We start from the raw sequence: 20731 nt of genomic DNA on the forward strand, positions 1-20731 counted from the left end.
TTCTACCTCCTACCTGTGTGTACTGTAACATACTACATGTAACATATTCTACCCTCTACCTGTGTGTACTGTAACATACTACATGTGTAACATATTCTACCCCCTACCTGTGTATACTGTAACATATTCTACCCCCTACCTGTGTGTACTGTAACATACTACATGTGTAACATATTCTACCCCCTACCTGTGTGTACTGTAACATATTCTACCCCCTACCTGTGTACTGTAACATACTACATGTGTAACATATTCTACCCCCTACCTGTGTGTGCTGTAACATATTCTACCCCCTACCTGTGTATACTGTAACATATTCTACTCCCTACCTGTGTGTACTGTACCATATTCTACCTCCTACCTGTGTGTACTGTAACATACATGTAACATATTCTACCCCCTACCTGTGTGTACTGTAACATACTACATGTAACATATTCTACCCCCTACCTGTGTGTACTGTAACATACTACATGTGTAACATATTCTACCCCCTACCTGTGTGTACTGTAACATATTCTACCTCCTACCTGTGTGTACTGTAACATACTACGTGTAACATATTCTACCCCCTACCTGTGTGTACTGTAACATACTACATGTGTAACATATTCTACCCCCTACCTGTGTGTACTGTAACATATTCTACCCCCTACCTGTGTGTACTGTAACATATTCTACCCTCTACCTGTGTGTGCTGTAACATATTCTACCCCCTACCTGTGTATACTGTAACATATTCTACCCCCTACCTGTGTGTACTGTAACATACTACATGTGTAACATATTCTACCCCCTACCTGTGTGTACTGTAACATATTCTACCCCCTACCTGTGTGTACTGTAACATATTCTACCCCCTACCTGTGTGTACTGTAACATACTACATGTGTAACATATTCTACCCCCTACCTGTGTGTACTGTAACATACTACATGTGTAACATATTCTACCCCCTACCTGTGTGTACTGTAACATACTACATGTGTAACATATTCTACCCCCTACCTGTGTATACTGTAACATATTCTACCCCCTACCTGTGTGTACTGTAACATACTACATGTAACATATTCTACCTCCTACCTGTGTGTACTGTAATATACTACATGTAACATATTCTACCCTCTACCTGTGGGTACTGTAACATACTACATGTGTAACATATTCTACCCTCTACCTGTGTATACTGTAACATATTCTACCCCCTACCTGTGTGTACTGTAACATATTCTACCCCCTACCTGTGTGTACTGTAACATACTACATGTGTAACATATTCTACCCCCTACCTGTGTGTACTGTAACATATTCTACCTCCTACCTGTGTGTACTGTAACATACTACATGTAACATATTCTACCCCCTACCTGTGTGTACTATAACATACTACATGTAACATATTCTACCCCCTACCTGTGTGTACTGTAACATACTACATGTAACATATTCTACCCCCTACCTGTGTGTACTGTAACATACTACATGTAACATATTCTACCTCCTACCTGTGTGTACTGTAACATACTACATGTAACATATTCTACCCCCTACCTGTGTGTACTGTAACATACTACATGTAACATATTCTACCCCCTACCTGTGTGTGCTATAACATACTACATGTAACATATTCTACCCCCTACCTGTGTGTGCTATAACATACTACATGTAACATATTCTACCCCCTACCTGTGTGTGCTATAACATACTACATGTAACATATTCTACCCCCTACCTGTGTGTACTGTAACATACTACATGTAACATATTCTACCCCCTACCTGTGTGTGCTATAACATACTATAACTGTAACATACTACAAGTAGCATATTCTACCCCCTACCTGTGTGTGCTATAACATACTACATGTAACATATTCTACCCCCTACCTGTGTGTGCTATAACATACTACATGTAACATATTCTACCCCCTACCTGTGTGTACTGTAACATACTACATGTAACATATTCTACCCCCTACCTGTGTGTACTGTAACATATTCTAACCCCTACCTGTGTGTACTATAACATACTACATGTAACATATTCTACCCCCTACCTGTGTGTGCTATAACATACTACATGTAACATATTCTACCCCCTACCTGTGTGTACTGTAACATACTACATGTAACATATTCTGGCATATTCCTTGCAAATAAGCACAATCATGAGTTTGTCAATCAATGATAGCTGCTCTGTATAAATCATATATTATGGAAGTGACAATCAACACAATCGTATTTCATTGCAATATTTAGGGCAAAAATAAGATACCCACTAAAATATGTTTGTCTACAGTATCTTGTTGGTTTAATTATATACTTCAACAAGGCAGAGATGACGCCATTGGAAATCCATGCTAACAGCGTAAACAGGAATGTACATGTAGGAATACCCGTAGGTACATGTAGGAGTACCCAAACGTACATGAAGGAGTACATAAATGTACAAGTAGGAGTACCCAAACGTACATGTAGGAGTACCCATACGTACATGTAGGAGTACCCAAACGTACATGTAGGAGTACCCAAACGTACATGTAGGAGTACTCAAACGTACATGTAGGAGTACCCAAATGTACATGTAGGATTACCCAAACATACATGTAGGAGTACCCAAATGTACATGTAGGAGTACCCAAACGTACATGTAGGAGTACCCAAATGTACATGTAGGAGTACACAAATGTACATGTAGGAGTACACAAACGTACATGTAGGAGTACCCAAACGTACATGTAGGAGTACCCAAACGTACATGTAGTACACAAACGTACATGTAGGAGTACCCAAACGTACATGTAGTACACAAACGTACATGTAGGAGTACCCAAACGTACATGTAGGAGTACCCAAACGTACATGTAGGAGTACCTGTATACATAAACATTTCAATATGTGACATCAGTGTTTATTTATATATCCAGGAGCTTTAATAATTCACTTATATAATCAGCTTAGTATTTCTTTATTAATTGCCAGTGCATACTTTAAAATGACCTACAGTGTAGTAAAGCAAGATTAAGAAGAAAAAACTCTGTGTTGAACTGAATGAATGTATACCACTGTAAGTCTTAAAGTATGTCGTTCCATAAAAATGAATCACATATATATGTATATTGTACACAAGTCAGCGGCAAAGAAAAAAAGAAAAAAGAAAACTAGCTACGTCATTTTGTTATTGTTCAGTTAACAGGATACAGAGCTTGAGGCTGTCTATTGTTTTCCTCATCACAAGCCACAGGAATGTAAAACAGTGGCTGTGTGCATAACTGGGCTCTCGCAATGACCAGTTAACTAAAACAAAATGTAAACATGGTGTAAACAACCAACTTATTGTAGTCCGTTGGGGAATATTCTACAGGGCTCTCCATCTGCCAGATTTGGGGCCGAATTCCCAATGCAAAATTGCATCTTTTTTCCCAATTTAGACCCCAAGTTTTCCCAATTCGTACATGTAGGAGTACCTGTATAAGTGTTTATTTATATATCCAGGAGCTTTAATAATTCACTTATATAATCAGCTTAGTATTTCTTTATTAATTGCCAGTACATACTTTAAAATGACCTACAGTGTAGTAAAGCAAATGGAAAAAACTCTGTGTTGTAAGAGCCCTGTTCTATCATCTTTATATGAGAGTATTTTAATTTCATTAGAGGTCATTTACTGCATGTGTTATTGCAGTACTGTATAATAGTTGACAATAAATACGGCATACTCTGTATTTGTCAGTGAACTAAAGAAGTTTATCAACTGGTTATTTATTTCATCAATGATTTTTTCCAGTGATTATATAACTTTGAGTTTTGATTAATGAGAGCAGTACACTCACATATATAGAGGTTATTTGTTTCTCATTTAAGACAAGAAATATTTTCTATACCTGTATTTGTCATAAGTGAAATGTTATAACACATCCCATTTATTGTACAGATTTATCACAAGTTCCAGCCTTCCATCACACTGAGCCCCAGTGATGACCCCTGCACCCTTCTCACTTACATCACACTGAGCCCCATCATCTTTATATGAGAGTATTTTAATTTTATTCCATCATTTACTGTACAGTGTTATTGAGTACTGTATAATAGTTGACAATAACTTCCATCACACTGTATTTGTCAGTGATAAAGAAGTTTATCAACTGGTTATTTATTACATCACACTGATTTTTTCCAGTGATTAAATAACCCCTGTTCCCTAATCACTTACATCACATATATGATTTGCCCCCATTTAATAAGAAATATTTTCTATACCTGTATTTGTCATAAGTGAAATGTTATAACACATCCCATTTATTGTACAGATTTATCACAAGTTCCAGCCTTCCATCACACTGAGTCCCAGTGATGACCCCTGCACCCTTCTCACTTACATCACACTGAGCCCCAGTGATGGCCCCTGTACCCTCCTCACTTCCATCACACTGAGCCCCCAGTGATGACTCCTGTACCTTCCTCACTTACATCACACTGAGCCCCCAGTGATGACCCCTGTACCCTCCTCACTTACATCACACTGAGCCCCCAGTGATGACTCCTGTACCTTCCTCACTTACATCACACTGAGCCCCCAGTGATGACCCCTGCACCCTCCTCACTTACATCACACTGAGCCCCCAGTGATGACTCCTGTACCTTCCTCACTTACATCACACTGAGCCCCCAGTGATGACTCCTGAACCCTTCTCACTTACATCACACTGAGCCCCCAGTGATGACCCCTGTACTCTCCTCACTTCCATCACACTGAGCCCCCAGTGATGACCCCTGTACTCTCCTCACTTACATCACACCCAAGTGTATTGATTCTGTATCTGGTAACATGCCTGGGGGATATACCTTAGATCTCCCAGTCTGTGGGGGGTTCAATTATGTACAGGCCAATGTAAATAACCTTATCTAAAGTACCACAATATACTAAAGAGATGTACTGTTACATACTAAGTGTGTTAACTTCATGATCATGAACATGTTCTTATATCCAAAATAAAGACAATATAAACAAAACCAAACAATACAAGATCTATCCTGTAACACTTCTTTGTCTGGCAATAAGTAAGGCAGTAAGGTAATAAGCCCATGCCTGTTAATAAGTCCACTCATACCCATGATCTTTAGTAGATTAGAATTACAAACCAATGCCATTACAATGTCCAGTAATAAGCCCATGTCTGGTAATAAGCCCACTCCCTACCAATGATCTTTAGTAGATTAGAATTACAAACCAATGCCATTACAATTTCCAGTAATAAGCCCATGTCTTGTAATAAGCCCACTCCCTACCAATGATCTTTAGTAGACTAGAATTACAAACAAATGTCATTACAATGTCCAGTAATAAGCCCATGTCTGTTAATAAGCCCACTCATACCCATGATCTTTAGTAGATTAGAATTACAAACCAATGTCATTACAATGTCCAGTAATAAGCCCATGTCTGGTAATAAGCCCACTCCCTACCAATGATCTTTAGTAGACTAGAATTACAAACCAAAGTTAATAAAATGTCTTGTAATAAGCCCACCCTACAGTTCTCTGTATTTTCTACAGGATATATACAGTCTATTGTGACATTTCAAAATTTCAGAAGAATTTTATTTTTGTTCATTTTCAAGGTACTTTAAATCACAAACTGTAAAAAAAGTAAATTTATAGGGCTTTATTCATCCACAAAAAATGAAATGTCTATGCAATAGTATTTTGTTGAAATACCATACAGTCATACAGGCACTCAATACATCAATGTTTTACAGTGTAATTAAAGTCCTGGACTTGCAGTATATGTTATACTGTAAAGATCAACAGACTCTCATTATAGTGATAGATGTTTTACTATGTAGTAAAAAGACCATTAGATTTAGAAATAGTATCTTATGTCACTGAATGTGCTATGTAAGCATGTGTATCACAGGACAATCTAATAAAAGTACTGATGATAGTACTCCCCTTACCAGTCACTGGCCTTAAGATAAAATCCTGCATCAGTTAATTCATGGCTGTCTAGAGGACTGCTACACAGACAACATTCAGCTACACGAACATGGTAGATAATACTGAAGAATAATACAACACCATCAAAGATGGATATTCTACGCAGCCAAAAGGTGTGTTACAGCAGAACAAGGTTACAAGTACCTACATTGTCTATCTAGTTTAAAGATGACTTGTACAATATCACCAAAATATCACAGTTTACAAACCTTGTTTTAGAGTTTATATCCCAGATACACAATAATATAGGTCCAGTAGGTTTGGTAATGAGGAGGCGAAAAGGTGTGGTGTTCTTACTCCCAACCGTGAATTGGTACAGTATGTGTTTACATCACTGACTGGGATCAGGACGTCTGTAGTCTTGGTTGTGAGAAGGTGCTATGTACATCACTGCATGAGATCAGGACGTTTTGAGGTTTGGTGGTGTGATAGTGTTACATCTTATGTTGGTACAGTATATCCTTAAGACTAACATAACTGTCTGGGATCAGGACATCTGGAGGTTTGGTGGTGAGATGGTGTTGTGTCCTATCCTTGGTACAGTATACATCACTGCCAAGGTCAGGACGTCTGGAGGTTTGGTGGAGAGATGGTGCTGTGTCCTATCCTTGGTACAGTATACATCACTGCCAAGGTCAGGACGTCTGGAGGTTTGGTGGTGAGATGGTGTGTCCTATCCTTGGTACAGTATACATCACTGCCACGGTCAGGACATCTGGAGGTTTGGTGGTGAGATGGTATGTCCTATCTTTGGTACAGTATACATCACTGCCAGGGTCAGGACGTCTGGAGGTTTGGTGGAGAGGGGGTGCTAATCTGAATGTTGATAGTCGGGTAAAAATATTCGAGTGCAGATTTCCACAATGTTAACTGTACTCAATATTTCAGAAATTCAGGTTCCAGAAATACCTTTTTGGAATGGAATGAATTTTCATAGTAATATTACTGTTTGTAGCCATATAAAATTATTAATACAAATAAAACGCAATTAGACATATATAAATACCTGTTTTTACTACACAGAAAGATTGAAAAACCAGAAATATCATACAGGCATCAATATTGTTTATCAAGGGGAGATAATCCAATAAAATTGGCTAATTTACTATAAGTGGCTTGTAATCCTGATGATTCTGACCAGGCACAAAGTGTCCGGATTATCAATGGTCCACTGTATCCCATAGTGTAATAAGTACAATGTGCAAAAATAAAAGAAGGATGTGCTTACTAGGATTATTTACAGAGGAAACTTTCTACTTCAGACAATGTAAAAAGCAAAAATGTAAATGTAACTTTAAAGTTTGTTAGTTTGACGGCTGGGAAAGCATACATTGATATAGCATCCCGCAGAGTGGGCACTCCCTGCCAGCAGCTATAAATAGCCATTCTGGCAGCATCATCACCTTACATACAGGTTTCTATGGTGATACATAACAGCTGTAATTTGTTGGGTGATTTTTGGTCTCTTGTAGGGTCATTTGGGTGACTTTTACAATATAGATAATTATAATGATATACATTCTTGATCACTGTTAATTACGTTACATCGATCTTGTTTCACTAAATAATTTGGATATATCATCATCAACAGACTGACTCCAGTACAAATCACACACATGTACTTCATCAATACTCAGACAAATGAATGTGTGTCATCATGTTCTAGTTACATATGTGTACCAGGCATGTACATAACACATGCACAGCTGTACCTGCAATCAAGTCTCTCTACAAAGGTAGAACACCTGGTTGTGATGTGAATGTGCTTAGATAGTGGCACAAAGTTTTGTCCACTCATCAATCTCCTGTAATATACCATATATATAAAGAAAGAGAGAGAGTCTATTTTTTACTGTGACCACAGGGCACAGCCTCTCTTAATTAATCACATCTTGAGGAATTTACAGTGCAACAAAAACTTCAAATACAATGCAAGTCAGATCAAATACTAAGTAGGATGTAAAGTGATGTCAGTCTCTGAAGTGTTTGATAAACGCAAAATAAATTAGGAGCTAAAAAATGTGTTTATATGTAAAATGTGATTTTTCCTGACTTTAAAAGAAAGAAAACAGGAGTGACTAAGATAAAAAGTAGATTTGCTTTCCTTTCTGAAGGTACATATAAATCTGTGTGATTCTATATAAGGTTAACAGAGAAAGCAAAAACTTCACGAGGAAATGAAATATTTCAAATTAATAATATATATTATTCTAGCCTGAAGACAGGGTATATGTAAACACACTGACTCAAAACATCATATTGAATTACTCCTGCAGACTGTAGTTAGTTAGGTAACAATTAATGAGACAATGTCAGATCACAGCTAACAACAGGTGCCACAAAGTACTGAATAACTTCATGGTTTACTAGAAAACACATCATGACATGCATAATTACAAAGCATATTTTTATATACATTGGATAGTTTTATTCACCAATAGATTACAGATACGATATCTTTGATAAGTCAAGGTGACTGAAGGAGAAACAGGAGACTCTGTGTCATGACTGACAAGTCGCATTGTGTCCAAGGACACACAAGGACATTAACACCCAAACTCTGCTTCAATTTTCACAACGGTTAAATATCAGTTGTGTCTCCGTACGGCTGGATACATTAGAATGAAATCAACAGGAAGAAAAAGCAATGCAATTAAGTCTATCTCACTGTTAAATGCAATCATAAGGTTTCGAGGAAATGTCACAGTAACTCTGGGTTAGAAATAGCTTAATTTACTTTCCTTCTAAAAAATTTATAAGTAAATGTATGTTTGCTGGGCTTATTTTTTGCCCCATGTACAGTCAGGGTCATTTTGAGGCAGGGTCTTCTTATAGTAAGTAATGGTTACCCCACTGAACATAATATGGGAGATCCATCAAAAGCAATTAGGGTTAAGTGCAAGATTAACTCCTTACAACAATACATGTACCAACAGGGTTTGTCTTCAGACTACTGGCCTGGTCACAATAAATAACATATGGGATATCGTGTAGTCACAAGCCCAACCTGTTATGGACAAGTAGTGTTTAAATTTCTGTCAGGTAAAAAGATTATAGGATGTGAACATACTTCAGAAAGATTTAATTGAATGTCCTAACAAAATAGGACAAATATTGGCAGATGGCCTTAGATCAAGCAATATCTTCATCAATCCACATCTCCAAGAAGCTTCAAATTCTAATCACGACATAACAACATACCAACTACATGGCTAAATGCCGAAAATATCACCAGTGAAAACTTTCCTTGACATGCACATAGAGAACAAGCTGCCAAGGGATCTAGATCAGTTTATATTCTAGAGTATGTATCTTCAGTATGGGACTCTCCCACTTAGCAGAAAAATCCATCACCAGGAGATGGAAAACCACAGGGACTTGGCATGAATTTCCAACCCACGGTCCATTATGTATATATATATCATAGTGACAAGGGGATGTAACTCCCCAGAAGGGAAAACTGAACTATGTGGCTTGGCAGACATCCTGTTCATACTTACCTGCTTTCAACTCTAATTCTATATTTAATAATATTTAATTAATATTACAATATTTATCATAATGGTTTCAGGGCATGGAGGGAGGCCAGGTGACAGGAAGGAAAGATGACTGTTCTAGTAGAAGGAAATACCCGATAAGTACAGTAATATTCACACGGACTTTCTGCAATGAACAAAACAGTACAACATCAATGGACATCCTGTGTGGACACGGTTGTGTGTGCTGTATACTGCCACAAGTGTAAATTTTGTGTTTTTGGCATAGTTATTGATGTACGTACCAATTAGAGATGAGAGTGTTTTTCAACTAGACATGATTAATATCTACCTTCCCATTTCTACACATTCCATATTTGTCTGGACATACAATGGTCAATACCTTGCTAATGCTGTTCATCAAACACTTATTTCTCTTAAAGACAATGTACATGTATGTGTCACTGAGATCTATGACCCTTAGAATATCAAAATACATTTTAAAAAAAAAATCTGGTTTTCCTTTCTCTGGAGTTACAACCACTAAAATATCATGTACATATATTTTGGTGATAGGTTCGAAAGTCCTTGTGGGTATGAAAACATGAAAATCTTGGTTGTGTTGCCAATAATACTGGTTTTGGAATAGGTGTTTTAATTTGGAAGCCAGAAGAGCAAGGATGCTTGGGGTGGGCAATATTGCCATCGATGCTTGGGGTGGGCGATATTGCCATCGATGCTTGGGGTGGGCAATATTGCCATCGATGCTTGGGGTGGGCGATGTTGCCATCGATGCTTGGGGTGGGCGATGTTGCCATCGATGCTTGGGGTGGGCAATATTGCCATCGATGCTTGGGAAGGGTGATATTGCCATCGATGCTTGGGGTGGGCAATATTGCCATCGATGCTTGGGGTGGGCGATATTGCCATCGATGCTTGGGGTGGGCGATGTTGCCATCGAGGCTTGGGGTGGGCGATATTGCCATCTTTTTCAATACTTTATACAGTACATGTATTTACAATATAGTGAGTCTGACCATCGTCCAATAAATGGTGCCTTTATCAAATAATGAAAGTGTTTCCAAACTAAGTAATCAGAAACAGAACAAAACATTCAGACCTAAATAAATGGACACTTGGATGTACATGGTACAAATACACCAATACCTGGGTGGTTCATATGTCACCAACAACATAAGGTAGATATTTAGAAGGTTGACACATACAAACACTCACTCAAAAAAATATCAGGAGTATCTGTTTCATTGGAAAAGTTGGGTACTTTTTCTTAATACATATTTCTAAATGTCAAACATCCTCCCACACAAAATAGCCCATTGATCCATCCTTGGATGCCAGTATTTTGTTGTCTTGTCACATGAATAAAAAAATAAAAGTCCATACATGAACATCTTATATTGGAGAAATGATCGTTTTAAAACGATCACTTTTGATAACTGCTTTCTGATTTGAATGTTGTTAATTCAAATCAGAAAGCAGTCAACAAATTGGTAATTTTAAAATAAATGTTCCAATGGAAAAATCTACTCGCAACACATGGAATCATAGGTAAGTTTGAAACAATAAAACAAATCATTAAAGAACGTTTAGTGAACAAGTCATTGATTGGTTTCAAGATAAAAAAGAGAAAAAAGTCTGACCCTACTAAGCAAAAAAGTATCATACACAGAATGTCCCCTACCCAAATGCGACATCCTGAGCAGTATTGTACTATACATGTGTGGGGTGGGAGCAAAGTCATGGACAAATGGAGAAAGCGTAAAGTTTTAACTGAAGAAGAAAATTTGGGGTCTTAATAACACTGACAAGCAACTGCTGGTGTGGGACTTGTTCCAGGCCCATTTAACAGAGGATATCTAAAAGCTTGTAAGCCAGAAATACTACAGCGACCTCTGTTATTCCAAGAGGTTGTACATGTAAACTCCAGCTGACATTTCCTGAAACAAATCCCTTAAAGACAAGCTTGGAGAGCTGTATGATTAGTGGTGTTTTAATGGTCCTATAGAGAAAACCAAACAGGGAATCGTAGGGCCTCATCTAAGGCAGTGATTTGTCATGGGCCAAGGCAGCATACGCATAAGAATAAATATGGTATATGTTTTTTACAAGATCATGTTAAAGCGCATATCAGGAATGGGTTTCTGGCGATTAAACTGACATCTGCATGCAAAAGATGACCTATAATACTGGAGTGACCTTGATGCAAGTCCAATGTTACATCCTGGACATCAGATGAGTATGTATCCCAACCACTGAAAATGTTGTTTGAAACGACAGACGTTATAAGGAACAAATCTAATATTAAATGTCATTGAATATTTGATATATTTTACTGCAAAATGACAGTTGAAGATCAACCATTGTCAAAATATTTTGCAGTAATAGGACCAATTTTAGCAAAGGTTTGCTATATTGTTTGATGCAGTTCAGCATCCATCGTTACGTCCTAATGAATGACTCAAACATGAATATGTTTGATTTTTAGCCTCATGTAAGACAAGAAAACCCTAAATATACAAGAAAAACTTTTTTACATTTAACAAACGGTGGATAAGTATCATGTAGTGTATCGTATCCCTAGTTGTCCCTAGGATGCACAGGACACCAAACATAATTTTATATCTTTGTTACATAGGTCTTTCCATTCTGCAGCAGATTTACTAGGTGCCTTTGAATAAACAGTTGAATGTGCAAGAAATGCAAGGTACAGATCCAGACTGAGGCTGGACTGCAGAATGTTTGGCCTATGCAGTTTGAGAGGTCCAGTTGTACCTGTCCAAAACTAACTTGCTGAATATATCTGTTTTCAGAATTTCAGTGTAAAAAGTAGAGTCAGTGCACATACATATATTCGGGAGCATTATGCTATTTAGTATAAGTGAAATGGATGGTATCTTAATTTTAGTTAAGTGGTTTATACCTGACAGGAAATTTCAAAACAGCATTTTCAGCTTTACATATATCAGGTCCAACACCCGGTACAAGTGCGTTCATGTATAGTGGAATAAATCCAGACCACAAGAACCGTTTCCACCAGGATATGCGAATGTAGCCTGTTTTGATGATGAAATGTACACAGACAATACCCTATGAGAAAAAAACTGTGCATAACATCACATTTAACATTTAAATTTGTCTGGTGTACATTTTACAACGCCGAATTCTACCTCATATATATAGGCCGACATTCAAATGGGCCGAGGTGATTCTAAATCATGATAGTTGGAGGGGTTGGACGGCCCAGATGAATTGTCAGTGTGTAGTATTTTCTTCAACGAACATAACAGCAACATCGTCTCAATCATTCGCTTCAAAGCATGAATAAATGATAGACAGATACATCAATACGCCAAAACGAACGACGCCTACGATCTGGGAAAATATATACCGGTTCCGGTTTTTGTTTATGTTTGATCAGTCACCATTTACGGTTTATTATGATTCAGCGGTACGGCATCCTTGCAAATTAAGCCATGCAAAACAATCTCTATTCCAAATATTTTAGGAATTGTCGAATTAAGGTATTTGAATGTGTGTAACAAAGCCTCTTAGTGAACAAAGAAAGTACTTTAAACATTACTTTACCTTAAATAATCGAATGCAGTATCTGCCTACTTCTGCTCTTAAATTCCTTCCCAGCAAGACACTTTAAAATGACCTTCACCTTAACCAATTTCCGTACCATTACATACATCTCGTACCGACGAGAAATAATAACTTCTGATTCTACATCATATTATGAACGAGTCTGACAAAATTTCTTTTCAAAATAAAAATGCTTTATTTTGAACATATATTGATATATTTGGATAATATTAGAATGTTAGTGTTGTCGTTGCCAAGCGATCAAGAAGCAACATGGCGGCGGGTTGCACAAAAACAACGTTCGGAAATATGTAGTTTATGCCATATAGCTTCAAATAACATAACACTGGAAAGTTTATCTGTATTGACAAGGTATGGTATTTATTAAACATATAAGAACCTATATCATTATATATCTTTAATGTTGCAAACATTACAAAAATGACAATTAGAAAGGGGAAACGGCGCATTTTGAAGTAAAATTCTCATGAATTGACATAAATATTTATCAATTTTGGAAAAGGTAGGATGATTTGGTTCATACATTGAACATGTCATAAGGGGCTGAGCAAGTTAGCAATTCCATTGGGCTATTTCATTACTTTACGTATTGATTTAAAGAGTAGAGGGTCTTTCCTACAATGTCGGGGCCTTTTTGGCAAGGTGCTCTAGAATAAAATATCTTTTGTGTAGTGCCAAGATTAGAATACACAAATTTCTCTCGTTTAACTGTATTTTCCTTCTTAGATGTTTAAATCTTAATTGTTGGTTCTTGGTGTATATCAGAAATTGGTTGTCGGAAAGTCGATGAATTCAGTATATTGATATAATTACAGATGATATATATTGCATTATCGAAATAGATTAATGTTTGATAACTTAAAATTCATATCTGTTGCCAAAACTAGTGCGTCATTACTATATACAATGCCAGTACATAATTGCAAGTCAAACCAACCCAATGACAATCAACACTGAAAACACAGATACTGTGCTAACCCCACATGAATTTGTGAATTTGAACTGGTGTTAATGATCATATAAAGTAATTCAACAGTGTCTTAAGATCTAGAGTGCAAAAAAAAAAAAAAAAAAAAGAAGAAAAAGAAAATAAACATCCAGTATCTTGGAATGGAATACAGCATTCAAACATAGTACAAGTTAATACCAATTATGAAATGTTTCTAGGACTTGTTGATACAAATGGGAAATAGAAATAATTTGTCCTTTTTAATTGTTTGCAGTTATTGTTTTTTTCAAATTTTCATATTTTCTGTATTTCTTTCAGAGCAATAAAACAGTAGGATGTCCTATGGACCACATCCGACCCGCCACAGTATGAATGGGGCCTTTGGAACCCCACTCATGGATGGCATGGAGGTGAACGGCACATCCCAAAATGGTCATTTGACAAGCAGTCAGCCAACAGGCTTGAGGACAATTGATCCTGAGGCTTTGAAGAATCGTTTATATTCTTATGCACCACAGCAGTCTAGAGGAAATTCCAAAGCTCTTAAGTAAGTTTGCAAAAAAAATATATATTTTAATTTCTAGTATATGAAACATTTTTTTGAGTGCCACTGAGACTTTAGCTTCAACAGAAGAAGTCCTTTTTCACTTGAAATAATATCCAAATTTCTCAGAGTTTAAAGTAAGTATTGACAAAAATTTCAACAAAATGATAGGTGCATTGTCTACACTATAAATTTGAGCACTAGTACTCTAATCATCCTTTTAATTGTGAAAATATTTCAGCTTGGAAAATGAATGAAAATTTAATAACTTTCAATTTGTTTGGAATTAAAAACATGCATTTGCAGTATGACTTTTAATACTAATTTCGTTAATTTTTTTATTTATATTGCTAAGTTCAGATTTGTCTTGACTTCAATATAGACAGTTCTTGATGATAGAATGAAGATGTTCAACATTTTCTGCTTAGAGCCATCATATATACACTTATGATTATGTATTTTATCTTTTGGCTCAGATTCTCATTAAAATTGATTAAAATCTGATATGCTGTAATTGTAAGAACATTAAATGATCTATTTACAGTTTTGGAAGAGTCACAAGAGCTCAGATGAAGAAAGCGAATATTCCTCGTGCTGCAAAGCTAGAACCAGTGGTAAGATACAATTGTGGAATTCATTGAAAATCAATATCTCTTCTCCTTATTTTAGAGGCATTTTCCAATCACATTTATTTATTTAGAAGTGCAGGAAGTAGAGCCAATGCATTTGTTTGTACTTGGGTTTACATAGGGATTATTTAGTTGTCTTCTGGATGTATGCAGAGTGACTGAGTTGTATCTTATCTGATACTCATTGTGAATCTAATAAATATACGCAAGATCAATTCTTGGCTTTGAAATTATTGAAACTTAAGTTTTCATCACTAAAACCTTCTTGGTGTAGTTGTAGGTATCAGCCTAGTGGAATTACAAACTACTGCCCTTTCTCATTAAAATCTATAAACTTTTAATTAAATTTTACATGTTTTTACAATTTTTTAAGATTTTAAAATACTATTTGGGATATTTCTTAAACAAACCTTTGATAGAAAACTCTCTCCCAAGGCCATTTAAAAATGTTAATAGCTATTTAACCCAATATTTGTTTAACTATTTTAAAAGCAAATGCATCAAAAAGTTGATAAAATGAAATATGAAATGGAAAAAGTAACATGAAACAAATATTTTTTTCATTTGACCTAACAATAAAACCATGCAGAGTTTCAGAGTTACGAGAGTTCTTTTTGATAGAAATATCCTTATGTAGGCATACTATCAACTAATAACATGTTTCTTGTCACCAGCCTAGCCTACAGAAGTACCAAGAAAGGAATCAGCCGGAGTTCCTACAGAGGAAGTTCCGTGAGGAACAAATTGCTAGGGGAACATTAATCCAGAAGGAGGAACCAGCCTCTAAAAAGATGCGGAGACAGGGGTCAGTAGATCCTCTGGAAAGGAGTGCCACAGAGTCACCCCTTCCAGACCTTCCAGAGGACTTGAAGACCAAACAGGTCAGAGGCATCAGATAAAAGGATTTATTTTACGATGTATTCAATTTGATATAAATCTATATATAATTACATAATATAATTAAATTTCATTTTGTAATGCTTATTGTACTGATGTACAGCATGAGGGATAAATCAGTTTTGTGAATTGTCTCCCCTTATTATTACATTTTTTGGTGTTAATGGGTATTTTTCTTTCATAATTGCACATAGGATCGAACATGAATTTCAGAACATTCATCAGGTGATTAATTGCTATAATATTGGCAAAATCATTACATTAATAAGTTGAAATAAAGTTATACTTGATTTAAAATCTAAAATTAATTTGATTCATGTCATATCTTGAAGTGTATATTTTTAATTTCAGGAATCCCTAGTACGGATGCCCACTCCTCCAAAGTCTCCTAAACCTGCATCCCCCAGAAGTAGAGTTCATGCCCAGGGACCAAAAGTACAACAGTCTACCAAACCAAAATGTACATACATGTATTAGTATTGATCTAGAGAAAAACAATTTACTAAACATTACTCATCTTATCTAGTGTAAAACATCACTGTTTTATAGTTCATATATTAAGATATAAAAATATTTGTTCTTTCTTTATTTTCGTCATAAGTTTTCTACGATTTGCTGAATTCCATGGCTAAACAATTATGAATATTCTTTAAATTTTGCAATACTTTGAACAGAAGTTTGTATAAGAATCTGTGACTATTTCAGTTCAATTTTATTATTTGGAATCTTTGATGTAAATATTACCAAACAGGGGATGTAACTCTGGCTGTGTGTTTTGGTTTCCTGTTCTTTATTGAGAGCGTATTTTCTGTTCAGTGCTGGAGACATTTGAGGGACTTTGTGATGCCCAGGAAATCATAGACATCATCAAATATGACAGAGGTGTAGGCTTCATGTACCTCAGTCCTGCTGTGCCAAAAACATCAGTCAAATATCACTACTACAACCTCAGGTAAGTCTGTCTCATGTTTAATATAACTTTAACTTTAAGTTAAATCTGACAGATGCAGCCTTAACTGATATACATCAGATATTGATATAATATGTAACTAAGAGTAACTATATGTAACTTTAGGGTTGTGAGTCACGAGAACATCAACAAGGCAGACTATTGTACAATCAGCCAGCAAGGTGCTGCCCGTATGAGAAGTGACGACGAAACAGAATTTGTTACACTGGACCGCTGGGAACAAGAGTATCACTATTTTCAGAAACTCATCAAGGTAAAGGTTGTGAGGGGATGTAGTGTTTTAAAAACATGGCTCTAACAAAAATATTTTACGCAGTTTTGAATGAAATTCATTTTATGGAACTATTGAATTTACGTAAATATTTATATAAAATTATTGGTGTGAATGTCAAATTCAGTATATGTTTATATAGGTATATGTATATTTATGTCTTAGTCCATGTATATAAATTTTTTTTTTTTTTCGTAAAATTTGATTAATGGGTACAAGAACTGTATTTATATAGGCAATATTCTTAATTTTCAGTTTTTCAATTAATTGTCTCAAGATAATTTACTCAAAAGTTTTGGGGAATGTCTAAATCTTGTTTATGTTTGTAGGATAATTTGTGGCAAACAAGGACAAGGTTATATCACACGAGAAGTTTAGAAAAAAAATAATTCTGATTGAAGTACCTATTGCCAAATAGTAGCCTGTGGCCATTTTGGTTTTAATTTTTCTTGAAAAAAAAGTTTTGATCTATTTCAGATCCGAACTTTTGCGCTGTTCAGGAAGTGGAAGGCATTTAACGTGTGGCGTAAAAATGTGAGAACAAAGCGACTAAAGGACTGCACTAAATCCCTAAACGAGAACCTCTTCATTGTCAACCCAGTAAGTTGTTCTGGCTTATTTTGTATAATATTTTCATGAAGAACAAAAAAAAAAAAAAAAAAAAAAATATGAATACATCAAAAATGAAATAAAATCAATAAATCAATAAATCAATAAATTGATAAATTGACAAATTGATAAACTCTGGCTCACTCTTTAACATAATATAAACACAATGATTGTTGTTTGTTATGTTGTGCATGTATAAGTTAGATTTCTATGGCAGTACACAGCAATTTTGTAATGCAAAATGAAAAAAAAAAAAAGAAAAAAAATTTTTATACTATATTATATTATCAGAAATTGTTTTTAATCATTTCAATATTCTGAAAACATTCATAAAAATTATGAGTATTTGCCCAGACATGACCATTTTAAAATCTTGAAAAAGATCTGTTACTAAATTACAGTTTTGTCAGAAATTAATTAAAATATCAGAGGTACCATGTCAGAGACTTCTGTTGTGTATTTGCAGTCGTTGCGGCCAGCTCTGCTTAATGTACGAGAGATGTGTCACCGTATCAGTGATATGGGTCTGTGTAAGGTGGAGAAGGGCAACACGTACACCCTCACAGACTTCAAGGACGCACAGTTCAAACAGCTGGAGGAGGTAGGTGTGACTGATCTAGAGTCTTCATTTTATAATTCTTAGTTTTTAAAAACATTGTGTTATCATAGTAAAAAACAAAAACAAAACACTTCATGTGATTGCATAACCCAGGTGATCAGGTTTTACTATTTATTGCAATTAAAGAAAAATGTAAAATAAAAAAAGGAGAGAAAGAAAAATGAAAAAGAAGAAAGAATGGGGTCTTTTCCCCAGATATTTACCTTTAGACTATAAAATACTGCAACTGTGTCTGTTATTTGACAGGTTGCTGGTCGTTTGACTGAGTTCCGAGAGCTGGTTAAGGAGGTTGTACGCAGTGCTTGTAGAACTGCCCTACTAGAGGCAGGTTTCACCCCAGATGATTACTTCTATGATGGCGCTGAAAGTCCAGGACTCATGGGTATGAACATACTGAAAATAAGATAATTACTGAATCATGAGAGAAACTAAATATGTATTTTGATATACAATTCTAGCTGATTGGTTGTTATGTGATCATCTACTTTTTGCTATTTGATAGATAGTGAGCTTATTGATTATTTACTGTTTACAGGTGATTATTTGACTGTTGCTAGGTAACTGTTTACTGTTGCTAGGTGATAGTTTAATGTTGCCAAGAGATAAATCGCCAGGTTATTAATTAACTATTACAGTGTGATTATTTACTGTTGCTATGTGATTATTTACTGTTGCTAGGTGATCGTTTATTGTTGCTATGTGGTCGTTTATTGTTACTAGGTGATAATTCAGTGTTGCTAGGTGATAGTGTAATGTTGATATTCGATAGCATGCTGTTGCTAGGTGACTATTTACTTCTGTATGGTGATAGTTTATTGTTGCCAAGTGATAAATTTGCTGTTGCTAGGTGATTAAGTAACTATTGCTGTGTGATTATTACTGTAGTTTTGAGATAGTTTACTGTTGCTAGGTGACTGTTTACAGTTGTAAGGTGATACTTTAATGTTGCTAGGTGACTGTGTGTTGTTACTTGGTAGTTTTTGTCCATGTTGTGAGATGATATTTTAACATTACAGATGGTATCTTAATATTGCTAGGTGATATTTTGATGTTGCTAGGTGATAGTTTAATGTTGCTAGGTGATGGTTTGAAGTTGCTAGGTGATAGTTTAATGTTGCTAGGTGATGGTTTGATGTTGCTAGGTGATTGTTTATTGTTGCTAGGTGATTGTTTCATGTTGCTAGGTGATAGTTTAATGTTGCTAGGTGATAGTATAATGTTGCTAGGTGATTGTTTCATGTTGCTAGGTGATGGTTTGATGTTGCTAGGTGATAGTTTCATGTTGCTTGGTGATGGTTTCATGTTGCTAGGTGATAGTTGGATGTTGCTAGGTAATAGTTTACTGTTGCTATGTAAAATTTTACTGTTGCTAGGTAATATTTTACTGTTATTTTACTGTTAACTGTTGTTAGGTGATGCTGCTCCAGGGACATCCTCCAGTTATCTCATGCCTAGTAACTATGATATGGACATATATGGTGAAGCACCTGACAGGATGACTTACACTGAACAGGCCAACAAACGCTCTCACTGTAAACAGCTCACAAAGTAAGTTAATGATTCACATAGTAAGTCAACAACTCACAAAGTAAGTCAACAGCTCACAAAGTAAGTCAACAACTCACAAAGTAAGTCAACATCCCACAAGGTAAGTCAACACTCACAAGGTAAGTCAACAGCTCACAAAGTGAGTCAACAGCTCACAAGGTAAGTCAACACTCACAAGGTAAGTCAACAGCTCACAAAGTAAGTCAACAGCTCACAAAGTAAGTCAACAGCTCACAAAGTAAGTCAACAACTCACAAAGTAAGTCAACAGCTCACAAAGTAAGTCAACAGCTCACAAGGTAAGTCAACAGCTCACAAAGTAAGTCAACAGCTCACAAAGTAAGTCAACATCCCACAAAGTAAGTCAACAGCTCACAAAGTAAGTCAACAGCTCACAAAGTGAGTCAACAGCTCACAAAGTGAGTCAACAGCTCACAAGGTAAGTCAACAGCTCACAAAGTAAGTCAACAGCTCACAAGGTAAGTCAACAGCTCACAAGGTAAGTCAACAACTCACAAAGTGAGTCAACATCCCACAAAGTAAGTCCACAGCTCACAAAGTAAGTCAACAACTCACAAAGTAAGTCAACAC

General features: G+C 36.0%; 2 protein-coding genes across 3 annotated transcripts in view; one reads left to right on the forward strand and one right to left on the reverse strand.

Annotated features, from left to right (window-relative positions):
* Nucleotides 1–13170, reverse strand: part of LOC132554875 (tropomodulin-1-like) — a 29761-nt gene extending 16591 nt beyond the window's left edge. Inside the window, exon 1 of one of the 2 annotated variants that reach the window (XM_060219201.1) lies at nucleotides 13085–13170. The gene's annotated coding sequence lies outside the window, so the exon portion shown is untranslated. Of the gene's footprint in view, nucleotides 1–6211; nucleotides 6613–13084 lie in introns of those variants that run through there. The other variant, XM_060219199.1, reaches the window with a different exon arrangement.
* A 1219-nt stretch (nucleotides 13171–14389) lies between these two features.
* LOC132554868 (dynein axonemal heavy chain 6-like) overlaps nucleotides 14390–20731 on the forward strand; it is a 53388-nt gene continuing 47046 nt past the window's right edge. Inside the window, exons 1-10 of the mRNA XM_060219191.1 lie at nucleotides 14390–14601; nucleotides 15143–15212; nucleotides 15902–16108; nucleotides 16476–16584; nucleotides 16941–17076; nucleotides 17200–17347; nucleotides 17843–17965; nucleotides 18441–18575; nucleotides 18840–18975; nucleotides 20006–20141. Of these exons, the coding sequence (XP_060075174.1) occupies nucleotides 14390–14601; nucleotides 15143–15212; nucleotides 15902–16108; nucleotides 16476–16584; nucleotides 16941–17076; nucleotides 17200–17347; nucleotides 17843–17965; nucleotides 18441–18575; nucleotides 18840–18975; nucleotides 20006–20141 (1412 nt within the window). The remainder of the gene's footprint in view (nucleotides 14602–15142; nucleotides 15213–15901; nucleotides 16109–16475; nucleotides 16585–16940; nucleotides 17077–17199; nucleotides 17348–17842; nucleotides 17966–18440; nucleotides 18576–18839; nucleotides 18976–20005; nucleotides 20142–20731) is intronic.

The sequence above is a fragment of the Ylistrum balloti genome, unplaced genomic scaffold (assembly GCF_031769215.1).
Source record: "Ylistrum balloti isolate Yb309-2 unplaced genomic scaffold, AGI_CSIRO_Ybal_v1 Utg370448, whole genome shotgun sequence".
Classification (NCBI taxonomy): domain Eukaryota; kingdom Metazoa; phylum Mollusca; class Bivalvia; order Pectinida; family Pectinidae; genus Ylistrum; species Ylistrum balloti.